This window comes from Eurosta solidaginis, chromosome 4 (assembly GCF_040869045.1).
Source record: "Eurosta solidaginis isolate ZX-2024a chromosome 4, ASM4086904v1, whole genome shotgun sequence".
Lineage (NCBI taxonomy): Eukaryota > Metazoa > Arthropoda > Insecta > Diptera > Tephritidae > Eurosta > Eurosta solidaginis.
Window position 1 is genome coordinate 6,045,412 of NC_090322.1, and position 14,140 is coordinate 6,059,551.

Genomic DNA, 14,140 nt, shown 5'->3' on the forward strand with positions numbered 1-14,140 from the left:
GGGCGGTGCCACTTTCCTAGATGTTTTGGTCTCCGCGACGGCAACCCCCCGACGGGTTTCATTGCGCCATGTTGCCAGGTCGCAAACCCCAATCTACCGGGTACCCCAATGCTTGCCCAAGGACGCCCAGTCCCAGGGCCACAACAGCAGTTGCGTCCTGGCCTTCCTCAAACCAAGCGTAGTCACCCGTCACTTACTCCCAGAGTGGCGACGTCTCCCCCTATGCACTTCAGAATTCTGCAGTTAAACTGTAATGGATTAACTGGGAAGATCACGGAGATAGTCGATTTCATGAAGCGGCACAACATCCGCATTGCTGCGATTCAAGAGAATAAACTCACAGCAACATCTGCACTGCAAATCTGTTCTGGGTATAATGTCCAGAGAAAAGATCGCATGAGCGGAAATGGAGGCGGCCTCGCGTTTATCATACACCACTCTGTGCAATATCATATATTTGATCCTGGCATCGACCGCAGGGACAATGTCTTAGAACGTCAAGGCCTATCTGTCCGGTCAGGCGATGCAAACCTAGAAATCATCAACATCTACATCCCTCCTGCCACCTGTTGCCCCTGTGGATACCGCCCTAATATTAGCGCCTTACTCACTGGCAACAATCGCATTATCTTAGGCGACTTTAATGCCCATCACGATCTATGGCATTCAAACTTGCGGGCGGACAGTAGGGGTGAGATTTTGGCGGATCAAATAGAAGAAACGACGTTCTGCACAATAAACGGAGACGCCCCCACACGTATGGCAGGAAGCTGTCACAGCTCGCCGGATATCTCAATCGTGAGCGCAGAACTCGTAAACTGCGTCAACTGGCAGCCGATGGTAACATTGGCATCCGACCACCTGCCTATACTTATTTCATTCGGCGGTACGACTTCATCGTTACAGAAAAACGCACTTTCATAAACTTTAAAAAAGGAAAGTGTGAGGAATACAAATCTTTTACAGACAACCTCTTTGCTGCCCTCCCTATCCCGACTGATGCCCGCCAAGGGGACAGCTCGAACCAGGCGACCCCCAAATAAGGGACATAAACCAACGCATAAGGGACATAAACCAACGCATCAGATTGCTTGTGGATGAACACAAGCGGGCGAAATGGGAGGAGCACCTAAGAGGTTGTAACCTCTCTGCCGGTGTGGGTAAACTTTGGTCCACCGTAAAGTCCCTATCGAATCCGTCTAAGCACAATGACAAAGTTTCCATCGCCTTCGGCGATAAAGTGCTGTCGGATTCGAAAAAATGCGCGAGCGCTTTCTGCCGTCAATATGTAATTCATTCTACGGTCGACAAAGATAGACGGAGGGCCAACAGACACGCACATAAACATAAATTCAGCGCGTCATCAATTACCATCACCGCCAGAGAGGTTGAAGATACAATTGGTCACGCTAAACTATCCAAAGCAGTGGGCCCAGACGGCATAGCCATGCCGATGCTTAAAAGCCTAGGGAAAGAGGGTTTCAAATACTTAGCACATGTCTTCAACCTATCTCTTTCCACCTTTGTCATACCCGAAAAATGGAAAATGGCCAATGTGGTCCCGCTACTGAAGCCAGGGAAACCAGCTAACATAGGAGAGTCGTATCGTCCGATATCTCTCCTATCGCCAGTAGCAAAGACGCTTGAAGCCATTTTGCTCTCCTACTTCCAAGCAAATTTGCAGCTAGCCTCTCATCAGCATGGCTTCAGAAAACTCCATAGCACCACCACCGCGCTAAATGCCATCAGCACCCAGATAAATTGCGGTTTAAATCAAAACCCCCACCATAGAACAGTACTCGTAGCGCTAGATCTATCAACAGCTTTTGATACGGTAACCATGGCACGTTACTGCAAGACCTGGAAGGGTCTACCCTTCCCCCATGTCTTAAAAGGTGGACCGCAAATTATCTGGGTGGTCGGCAGGCATCGGGGCATCGGTGCAATTTAGAAACGAAACATCAAACCCAAGAAGAATTAAACAAGGGGTGCCACAGGGTGGTTTCCTATCCCCACTTTTGTTTAATTTCTACACATTCTACCTTCACCACCAGAAGGAGTCACCATCGTTTCATACGCCGATGACTGCACAATGAAAGCCCACAGATCGATAAGCTCTGCAACAGAATAAACGGCTACCTCCCTGATCTCTCCAGTTTTTTCGCCACGCGAAACCTGGCATTATCACCAACTAAATCTTTCGCGACCTTATTTACAACATGGACGTCCCAAATGTCGACCATTTTGAACATCCACGTCGATGGCACTACGCTACCGACTGTCCTGCACCCCAAAATCTTGGGCGTGACGTTTGATCTGGATCTACATTTTGGTGAGCACGCAGCCGCAATTGTTCCGAAAATCCAGAGCCGTAATAAAATCCTCAAATCCCTTGCTGGCAGTACCTGGGGAAAAGATAAAGAAACGCCCATTACTACATACAAAGCAATTGGCCAGCCGTTTACGTGCTACGCGTCACCCATATGGTCGACAAGCCTAAAAACTACCCGCTGGAAGAAGCTACAGGCCTGCGAAAATACTGCTCTCAGAATCGCCACGGGCTGCCTTCTTATGTATCCAGAACACCATCTACATAATGAGGCGAGAATACTCCCCATCAGGGAGAGAAATGAGATGTTAACCAAACAGTTCCTGTTGAATACCCAGAAACCTGGGCATCCAAACAGACATCTGATTGATGAGCCAACACCGCCTAGGGGTTTAAGGAGTCATCTCCGTAAGCATTTTGAGGAAGCACGGCACCTGAAAACCCAGCCGTATGAAGCAAAAAAACACAAGCAGGTCCTTGGTGAACTCCACAAACAGGCGTCTGACCTTTATGTCAGGAATTGCCCGGTGAATCCAGTACTCAAAGAAAAGTGCCCAAAACTTGTGGAAGAGGAACGCATACTTCCCAGGGAAAGGCGTGTCACTCTTGCTCAATTTCGTTCTGGATACTGTAACAGGTTAAACTCTTACCTATCCAGAATCAACCCCGACATACAAAATTTATGCCCCGCTTGCAATGTGTCCCCACATGACACCAACCATCTCTGTAATTGTAATGTGGAACCAACGCCTCTAACACCCCTTTCATTATGGTCCACCCCAGCAAGTTTCCTTGGACTCCCGTTAGAGGGTATTGATGACAATTTGTGATCGGTTGCGGCTGTTAGGTGGGGCGAAGCACTGCTACAACGACAACAACAACAACATCAAAGACTACATACATCACCAACAGAGATCGCCTCGAGTCCAATGACATGATATTTTTATGGGTTTGGGATCCTTAAAATTAAACGGCCGCAACGCACAGCAGAAACAGGCTTTATAAACAAACTGCAGAGTTTTGACATCAATTGTGTACAAAGGCCTCCAAAAAAATACCACAAACTTTAACCTAGACCGAACTAAAGACGAGTACAGTAGTTTGATACATCGGTTACCCTTTAATTACAAAAAAATTTTGTGAGTGATGAAAGTAAGACTGGGATCAATATAAACACCCCAGTCTTTTAAGTCACTCAACTTGTTTAGTGCAATTTCCCGGATATTATACGATTCTAAGTTTTAGGCTTAAAAAGGCGCGATAAAGAAATAAAGAAAAATAAATAACAAGTTTTACCAGAAACTCTAGCATAAGACACTTGCCAATGACTTATTTTGTTTTGTTGATTTTCCGACAGGGTGGTTAAATGATGTATATTGGAACGATTTTCCGTCATCCCTTGTCAAATTTGGTTTTGAGACAAATTTGTTTTCGGAGTTGTGCCATCATCAGTGTCGATTTTCGTACAATTAGGACTGTGATATAAACTGTAAGATTTGATAATTTAGGTGTAAAGTTTTAATGTTAAAAATATATAATTATGTACAATATGGAATTTTTTTGTCGCAGACGAAGAAGCCCAATTATCGTTAAAGGTTTCAATGAACATATACAGTGTTATATTTCTTTACAGTCAATTTATGTTTCACTTTTTAGTTAATTTTATTAACCAATAATAAAAGCTTATTTTTAAAAAAGTTTTTTTTTTAATTTTATGCATCTATACACCAAAGACCTATAATCAAGGCAACCCAAAATATGCAATAGCATATTTTTTATATTACTCTTAACTATTAAACCATTCATTTAACAAAGAAATATGAAGTTTGAGCTATACTTTATATAGCATATTTTTGCATATTTTACCATAAATGCATAGTTCTGCATATTTTGCAATTAATACTTATTTTTAAGCATATTTTGCAAAAAAAATGTATTTGCTGTTTACTTCTAGTAGCCAGAGCTAAAATATAAGTTTAACTAATTCTACAAAAAAAGTTTCAAAGTGTATGAAAAAATATTTATATTCAATTTTTATTCGCTGAAGCCAACGAAAGTTTTTCATCAGCCGATGATGTTTCACTTTTACATTTTTAGTGAAAAGCTTTGGCTCGGCTTGTGTTTTGGATTCACTTAATCGATTAGAATTTATTCCATACAGCAAAGAAGAGTTGTTGAGTCGTTTTATAATTATCTTAAGCGCTTTGAGAGTCTGAGGGCTATACTCACATATGCCCTGACTAAAAAACAACATAAAAAGAAGTCTAGTTCGGTTAGTGCAACCCATCAAAGCAAGTGACTAAGCGATGCGGAAATGCTTTCTTTAGAATATTTCACGTTCTTGAAGAAGAAGTCAGTTTATCCAAATTTATAATCTGAGTTTTTTAACTTCAAAAATATTTAATCCGAAGTGACATTTGCCTCCATTTTCACAACTTATAAGGACCTTAAATGCATATTTTTAGGCTAAAATTTAGATTTTAAAGGCATTTTATAGGCGCCTAAATTCATTATTTTTTTGCATATTCTGGGTTGCCCTACTAATAATCAATTTTTCATACTTCTTGTTTTTGGGGTGATTTTTTTATATTTCCAAAAATTTTTTTTAGTAGGTCATGAAAAAAACCTTAAAAATCAAAGTCGAGAAAAGTAAAAAAATTAAATTTCGCAGGCTCGAAAATTATTTTTTTGGGTATGCGTAGTGGAAGTTTTTTTCCTGAGCCCAAATCCTATCGAAAAATCGATGGCACGATATCGGTTAATAAATCGATCCATTCTAATACACATACATGCATATGTTTGCAGATTTTCTACCACTCCCCAGCGGACCAAATGCTCAGAAATGATACCCCATTTGAGCGTTTTACGATATTTAACCGGATGAAACTCTCGCAAACGCATCTGAAAACGATAGCAATATGTTTCATATGTCGTTCAGTTTGTGGCAGTGAAAGTATTGTTTACGACAGTCGCAACGAATAAAGCTAGCGAATATTAAGCAATATTTTTTATAGGCTTTTTTTGCTACTTCTGCTTAGTGGGATAAAATATTTCATTTGATACATTTTCAACTCAAAATAGATACTGGAAAAATTTGTTCCCCTAGTCGGAAACAATATTATATAAGTATCAAATGGATATTGCAAAATGATCACAAGAAATAGGATGTGCGTTTTTTTTTTTTTTTCCGTTTCCCGTTGTGTTCCCCTATATTAAATACAATGAGGCACACTCAAAAAAATAGAGACTTCATAATATTCGTGGTGTTTCATTTTAGCTTTTTATTAATTTTCTTTTTTATAAAAAACAGTTCGTAGTTCATATAACAATATAAATATGTGTACATTAAACACAATTTATGTATTTTATTTAACTTTTTATTGCTTAAGAAAAATAATTAATTAAATGAAAGTAATTCAATTAAAAAGAAAATCAAGTAAAATATTAATATTATTTCACTGTATAAAATTACTGCGTGCTAATTTTTTTGACTCCGTTTTGGCTGTTCTAATTGCGTGTTCTGCAGCGTACTGGAAATATGTTTGCGTAACTCTATCAAAATCAGTATCTTCTAGCGCGAACTTCTGCTTGAACGCCATAATTTAATAAAGTAAAATAAATAATTAATTAAACTATTTGGTTTATGTAGAATATAGATTGAAATAGAGAGAGTAGGCTAAATGTTTAGAACTCTTTCGAATATAAATAACAGTGAAATTAATAATATAAAAACTAATAAAATAAATTAATATTGACACTTTCTGTATTGGAAGTTGTAAAAATACTTACGGTTTATGGCTAATGTTGTGAGAAATGCTCTTACACATTTTTTTGTGTCGGTTCCACGCCAGGAACACGTTTTTGCTAGTTCCTCCGTCATTATTTGACGCCAGCAGCCCCTTAAAAATTTATGAAAAATACATTACCATATCAATTGAAAAATCTATTATAAATTCTATACCAAATCTTTAAAGATTTTTTTTCATTTTTAAGACTTTCTGGGAATGCTGTGAAGTCTTCATAACTACTTAGAGGTGATATTGGCAGTATTGGCCTTTGTGCCTCTCCACAAATTCGAGCCTTTATTATTGCAATTTCATTTCTTAAACAAATCAATTCGGCACCCTGTCGATCAATTTTACTCGCTGTTGCCTGTTAAAATCGATTTCACTAGAATTACTTGGACTATCATTATTTATAGATACAGCTTCAGTAACAGGTGAATTTAATTCGATTTCACTCTCAATATTTCTATTATCTAAGATGATTTCCCCTGCAATCCGTCTAACATGCCTCGCGTCGCATCGCAAATATATTATCTTCCCTTCCTTTTAGGAAGCATTATTAAATAAAATAGAAATTAATCAAGTTACGTTTATACTTACTTTCCACTATATTTATTTGCGTATAATAAATATTAAATAATATTTCAAACACAGCACTCAACTATTAACTTTCGCGGATATCATAGAACTAAGCAATTATTTTATTTCTTATTTGCGCTGCGCATCGATAGAAGATATAACTCTAAATACGAAATTATGAACCGTTATTTTGTCTGCATTTTGGCTTTTGTCACAAAACACATGTTGCAAAGCTCATAAGAAAGTATTTTGCGCAGGCATGCTTAACCAACGAACCGATATCATTTCGTTACGATAATTAACGTTAATAAACGAAACAAAGTCATTTCGTTTCGTTTATTAACGTTAAGAACGTCAAATTAACGAAATGATTTCGTTTCGTTTTCTGCCATATCAAAACGAATTCAAATCGTTTATGTTGATTATTAATTTCAAACTATGCTGGCAATGCTGATTGATGGCGGAGTCATTAAAGGTGAAAGCATTAGCCAAGCTGATTGCAACTTTTCTCATGAATTTTGACAGTACGAACATTTCTCAGAGTATTTTTGACATTACCACCAACGAATTACACAAACAAATTACATGGAGTTTGTGTGTGTATGTGCGCTCGTTGTTAGCACCTTACGGCTTCACCATGGATATAGCATTGCCAGCACAATTCAAACATAAAGTATCACGTTTTTGTTAGCGTTTTTAACGTTAACGAAAGCTTTTCGTTTCGGTTAAAAACGAGATACAATTTACCTTGATAATTTCTTTATCGATAATATTTCGAAGTGTTTCAACGGAAACGGTGGAAATTTTTTGATAAACGATTAGCTTAACGTTAAGGTGCATCCCTGATTTTGCGTCACAAAAATTAGCATCGTTCTTTGCTTGCTTGCGAGTATTCCTGCCAACATTACGCGAGAGGTATGCGGTAAATAAATTTTCTATCGCTCTTTGTTCGCGTATGAGCTTGTTTACAGTTTTTTTGCGATAAAAATAAAGTTTAGATCTTCTTTTGTTCACATATGAGCTCACTTCTGAGCATTTTGTGAAAGTCTCGCAAATTAATCGAACTTGGTCCGCTGGGTCGGCATGTCCAAAATATTTGCACACCCATAAGCTGAATCAGTTCTTTATAAGCGCGCGGCCGGTAATGTTGTTAGCTATTTAGACAATAATCTGAAACGCAAAATTCAGCCTTTCGTAAACATGTTCTTACTATATACCTACACGCAACTTTGTGACTAACGGTACATATGCATGCAAAGTGTTAACAAATTACAATGTAATGTGTTTCGGCCTAAGCTTATTTAAGAGTTATGCTTGGTTCTCATCAGTTCAGAATGAAATTTTAATATTGAATTTGCCATACCATTGGGCAGTTGCCGCTTTCTCTTATGGGTCAATTTAATGGAGGGCAAACGCATTTGACGTTGTATGACAAGCCATTTTCATGATATCGCCAAGTCTGTGTTCAAATTTGACATAGTGAAAATCAAGCATTACACAAAATAATTTGTGGTATCTTTAGAATTCCAGACAAAGTTAGCGCGATGGTGAATAATATTAAATTAAACAATTTAGTGCATAGTACAAAAGTGTGCTTCAACTTAGTTTTGCTAACGATATAACGATTTAAGAATATGTTTTTAATAATTATATATCCAATTGAAACTGCAGAAGCAGACCAAATCAATGCTAGAACTGTCGTCGAAGAATAAAGATATGTATTCAGTGGAGTTTCATTGTGCAGAATCGAAAGAGTGAGTTTTTTTTATTGCAAGTATCTTTAGACTTATTTTGAAAAGTTTTCAAAGCTAATCTGAAATCTCATTATTTTGATGGCGCTAATAATTTTTTAAGATACTTTTATCGTTACAAAGTTTTTAAGCTTTCACTGTTCCGTTGTTCAAAGTATTTAAAGCCGATTGAAAAATGCGCCCCTGCCTGTTGCATGAATGTATTATCACTTAATGAATTAAGGTTATTAATAGCAAAATTGTGTCATTGTTTGCATTAGCTCGACCGCATTGTGCCATCTATGACGTTATAATATACCTATTAATTCTTGAGTGGGCAAGAGAATATGACGACAAAAAGAAAACAGCAGACAAAGCTAAACGTCATTGATGACTTGCGTTGAAAAAGAAAATCGTAAATAAAATAAAATAAAAATGTTGCGTGACTGAACACTTTTTCGCAAAGAATGGTCATATATAATAAATGCAATAAAAAATTCAGGCATGCTTAACCAACGAAACGATATCATTTCGTTACGATAATCAACGTTAATAAACGAAACGAAGTCATTTCGTTTCGTTTATTAACGTTAAGATCGTCAAATTAACGAAATGATTTCGTTTCGTTTTCTGCCATATCAAAACGAAATCAAATCGTTTATGTTGATTATTAATTTCAAACTATGCTGGCAAAGCTGATTGATGGCGGAGTCATTAAAGGTGAAAGCATTATCCAAGCTGATTGCAACTTTTCTCATGAATTTTGACAGTACGAACATTTCTCAGAGTATTTTTGACATTACCACCAACGAATTACACAAACAAATTACATAGAGTTTGTGTGTGTATGTGCGCTCGTTGTTGCCACCTTACGGCTTCACCATGGCTATAGCATTGCCAGCACAATTCAAACATAAAGTATCACGTTTTCGTTAACGTTTTTAACGTTAACGAAAGCTTTTCGTTTCGGTTAAAAACGAGATACAATTTATCTTGGTAATTTCTTTATCGATAATATTTCGAAGTGTTTCAACGGAAACGGTGGAAATTTTTTGATAAACGATTAGCTTAACGTTAAGGTGCATCCCTGAAAAAATTAAATAAATCAGAAAAACATTATATACACATGGACTTTATAGGAGTGCCCATGAGGGCGTGTCTATAATTTTCTTTTACCACCTACTGTTTATTTTTGGAACATATGCTTTTCATTTACTATTTTAAGAATAATTTTGTTGAGGTAAAAATTGCTGCTCTGCTTTTCATATGAGTTAGTTCATCTGCTTATGTACAAATTTTCGTTTGGGGCCAGTTATTGGCGATTTAACCTAAAAATCGTGAAAATTTCATAAAAATTAAGAAAACGCAAACAATTACAAACATATACCACAAAAAATAAGTCTCTTAGTCAAAACGTATCCAAAACAATAAATAAAATCGACAGAAAGTTAATAAATTCTCTAACTCAAAAATTCTTAGGTTATGGATATGGTTGGCTATCGTATAGTTATGCCGTTAGCGTTATGGTATGGCACCATTAATCGATTACATTGATTTACATAAGGTTGGTTCGATCAGCTGTTTTATCTGGTTATGGTTTTATGGTTATAAGTCACCATTAATTGGCCCTTTAAGGCCCTGGCAAAGTGGACGTATCCATATCCATATAAAACAGCTGATCCATTCAACCTTATGGAAATCAATATAATTGGTCAGTGGTGTCATACCATAACGCCGTAGCCTTAATCGTTTAAAAATATGTAAAGTAAACAACTAAAGAAATCTTCAATTCTAATACTACTATTCTGAATGGAAGAACGTCTTATTTGGGAACTAGTTTGAAGAATGTTCCATATCAATATTTGTTTCAAAGGCACTCTTAATCAGCTGAGTATTTATTGAAGATGTATTGAGATGCATCAAATTCGGAGAGTGCTTTTGAGTCGAATGTTGAAATCATTGTTTACTATATAGTTTGGCAGCTTAATTCGAGGTTATGTTGCGAATAGAGTGGAAGGCAGTGGACTAGGCAGTCGAATGTCATATAATGAAGGAATGGTGTTCGGAGATTTTTCAAAGTTAAAAAAAAAAATGATAAAGGCTTTAATATAAATAAAACAATTGTTTTAATAACAACAAAAACGCCATATATATTCTGCACAAATAAATTTGTAAGGATTATCTCACTTTAAAATTTGAATTAAATAATCTAAAGTTTTGTTTTGAAATTGAGTCGATAACTGTGCGTGTGAATGTGCGAATCAGCTGTTAGTTGCGCTACTTGGTAAAATTTACAATGGTTGAAATGAAGTATGCTTCATGCAACCTTTCGCGACGATCTTTCACTTAGTACTTCAGTTAAATTCCAAATAGTTTTATGCGGGGAATGTTTCGCATCTGTAAATACCGAAATGAGAAAAAACCCACACATTTCCTATTTTCTTTTGCAGATCATTGAACTCATTAGTGAAGTGCGAATCCACAAACAGCATACGCAGCCTCAGTCCAACGTCGCGCAAAAGTACAACCAGTAGCAATTGGAGCGGCCAAACCACGGCGAAGCATGAGCAATCAACGGCGGCAGCAACAGCTGCTGCCGCTACAACAGCCGTGCCCGCCGAGAAGGAAAAGAAACGAAAAGAAGTTTCCAGTTCGCGTGTAAAGAAATTCCATCGACACTTTACGCAGGTGTCCAAGGATGAAAAGCTTATCAATTGTTAGTGAAACTAAGAAATAGAAACCAAATTTAGATTAATTAACGGACTTTATTTTATTTGTACAGATTTTTCTTGTGCGCTAGTTAGTGACATTCTACTGCAAGGACATCTCTATATAACAGATCAACATTTCGCATTTTATTCGAATGTGTTTGGTTATGTTACTAAGGTAAGTTGCCGAAATCTTCATAAAATCTCTTCCCATTTAATCATATTTAGCTTCGTCTATTTTCAGGTTGTCATTCCCACATCGTCTGTCACTAAAATCTCCAAAGAAAAAACGGCTAAAATCATACCGAATGCTGTGGGTGTTGCCACCGCCGACGAGCGTCATGTATTCGGTAGCTTTATTAGTCGTGAGGCAGCTTTTCGTCTTATGTGCAGTGTTTGTCCACCTTTAGCACCGATCGAAATTCTTCCAAAGGCACCCGCTGACATAGAAATATCCGAAGAATACTCAATTGAGGACGATAGTAGTTGTTCAATTAGCGGCAATGAAAGTCCTCCGCAAGCACTGGTCGCAGCCGCTGCAAAGGCAGCTTTAGGTAGCGGTGTCGATGAACTTGGCCAAACTTTGATACATCGCAATATTACTGGTGGATCCAAGGCAAACATTGCTGATGCCAAAATCAACACAAATGGTACGCAACGACATTCCGGTATGTGTTTGAAAATGTGCAATTTTAAAGCAGTAACAAAAAGTTTTTAATAAATGAAATAATTCATTACAGATATTGCAGTTGATGCCAAAGAAGCTCGCGCGTTTCCAAAATCGAGCGTGTACGCTTCAGCGTCGCCTGTGGCGCGTTATAACTTCAACAACGGTAAAGCTAATAATGTGGTTAATGCAACCGCGCATGTTAGCAGCACTGATTGCATTATAACAACACCAGGTATTGCGCTAATTGTAGCAGGCACCGCTTCTTCCACTACATCGGGCTCATCATCACCCACACCGTCAACATCTTCCTCGCTACCCACAACCGTAATGGCAAAGGTACCTAAAACAGCAGCGCATGCGGCAATAACCAGCTTTAAGATGCTGACGCAGAAAGCATTACTACGCTTGAAATTCCCCACAGAAATACATGTGGTTTATTTGGGGGTGCTGCTAACTATGGTGTTGGCATTATTCTCCGTTTTTCTGCTTTATAGAGTATTGGATATTGAAGCGAAAACGAGCGCTTATCGCACGCCAACAGAATTTAATTGGGTTAGTGTTAATGGGCAGGGGAAGTATGGGCATGTTTTATACATCTTTCTATTACATTCTTTTACACAGCGTTCTGGTAACGATGACGATATATTTGCAGAAGCTTTGAGGTGGCAAAAGGAATTGCAAGCGAAAAGTACTGAAGAAGCTCAGAATATATTAAGCCACAATTTAGAGCAAATTGCAAAGGTTGGTAAAACTAAAATATAAGTTCAAACAAATGAGAAGAGTAAAGAAACACCACCAGAATGAATAGTGGAAAAGAGTAGACCATGCAGTCGCGAGTAGGTAATTCAGCACTGGAGAAATTTAACCATGGCGGAACGATACAAGGTGGCAGCACGGGACAGCTAATTATAAACTTTTTTTATTTGATTTGATACATCAACTTCCGGCGCAGTACGATTTTGACATTTGTCCATCGAATTTACAAAAACAAAGTACATGGAACTTTTATTTATGTTTGTAGGTATGTCACCATGCTGCTACCTTGTATCGTTCCGCCATGAATTTAACTCGAAATTCGAATAAATGTTCCGAACGAATAAGAAAAAAATGTGTGTCCAGAATTTTATTCAACGAGAGTTTCCCGATGAACTAGAATAGCGCTTTTTACTATTTCATAAAACGAGAATCAACAACCCTAATAAAAACGAACTGCGCCAGTTCCCTGTCAAAATGTGTCATCTACACACAAAGAAATAAAACAAGTGTGATATCTTATCCGTCAACTGCCTGACAAGATGTTCAATATGGCTATTTTTTAGCGATTTGGCAGCGTTTTGACAGGATGTTAAGTATGGGGGCGCATAGGGCGGCTATCTTCAACGGGTGATAGAAAGAGATAGAAAATGAGACAGCGATAGTCAATAAAAATTCAGGTGATCCATTCTATTTATAATTTTGACGTCTATGCAGAAGTTATCACACTTGTCTTATACACAATGAATTAGAGTTGTGCTTACAAGAGAAAAATAATAAAATTTCTTGAACTTTTTCTTGTGATCTGTCGCGTTCAAAAAGCTAACTCGATTTCCAATTTTTTGTTCGGCATAACATTTTGGTTGGACGTTTGCTCACATGTTTACCATCGTCGCAACGTACCTTAAAGGGTCAGTTAAACTTCCTTAACCCTAACGCCATAGTCGTAACTATATTTTTACTTATCCATATCAAATTGGCATCAGTTATTGGTGCCTTAACCTAAAAATCTTGAAAAATTTCATAAAAATTAAGAAAACGCAAAAAATTACAAATATATACCATAAAAAATAAGTCTTTTAGTCAAAGCATATCCAAAACAATAAATAAAATGTACAAAAAGTTAATAAATTCTCCAACCCAAATATTTTTGGGTTATGGATATGGCGAAAAACCAAAAACCAATTGGTTGGCTATCGTATGGTTATGGCGTTAGCGTTATGGTATGGCACCATTAATCGATTACATTGATTTACATAAGGTTGGTTGGATCGGCTGTTTTATCTGGTTATGGATAAGTCACCATTAATTGGCCCTTAAGGAAGTTTAACTGGCCCTTTATTTCGGTTAGGGCAAGCGATGGCGTTGGTTTACGTGCATTGAACAAACGTCCATGGTGGAACCACACAAGGTGGCAGCGGGCGGCATAAGTACATATTAACATACATACCCATTCCATGTTCTATTTTGTAGTTCTATGGTTTTATGTAAAAAAAAAAAGTATCAATCAGCTGATTTCCGGCCGTCACTTATTTGCTTCCGCCGCTGTAAAGGCTCATAAAAGTTCCGTTAATTTTTAGAAATTT

At 37.4% G+C, this 14,140-nt stretch overlaps 1 protein-coding gene and 1 long non-coding RNA gene across 5 annotated transcripts in view; one reads left to right on the plus strand and one right to left on the minus strand.

Annotated features, from left to right (window-relative positions):
* Positions 1-14,140, plus strand: part of LOC137248879 (serine-rich adhesin for platelets-like) — a 157,701-nt gene that overhangs the window by 129,244 nt on the left and 14,317 nt on the right. For 2 of the 4 annotated variants that reach the window (XR_010952201.1, XR_010952200.1), the window contains exons 3-7: positions 10,874-11,139; positions 11,206-11,309; positions 11,376-11,799; positions 11,872-12,353; positions 12,423-12,641. Coding sequence is in view for 2 of the 4 variants with exons in the window: in XM_067779848.1 (XP_067635949.1) it covers positions 10,874-11,139; positions 11,206-11,309; positions 11,376-11,799; positions 11,872-12,353; positions 12,423-12,542 (1,396 nt within the window). In the remaining 2 variants the exon portion in view is untranslated. The remainder of the gene's footprint in view (positions 1-10,873; positions 11,140-11,205; positions 11,310-11,375; positions 11,800-11,871; positions 12,354-12,422; positions 12,642-14,140) is intronic. The other 2 variants (XM_067779848.1, XM_067779846.1) reach the window with 1 other exon arrangement.
* Positions 5,682-6,845, minus strand: LOC137247575 (uncharacterized). The gene is made up of 4 exons (XR_010951864.1): positions 6,715-6,845; positions 6,291-6,657; positions 6,119-6,228; positions 5,682-5,913 (listed from the first exon to the last, which is right to left on the minus strand). It is a non-coding gene; the product is annotated as an uncharacterized lncRNA (long non-coding RNA).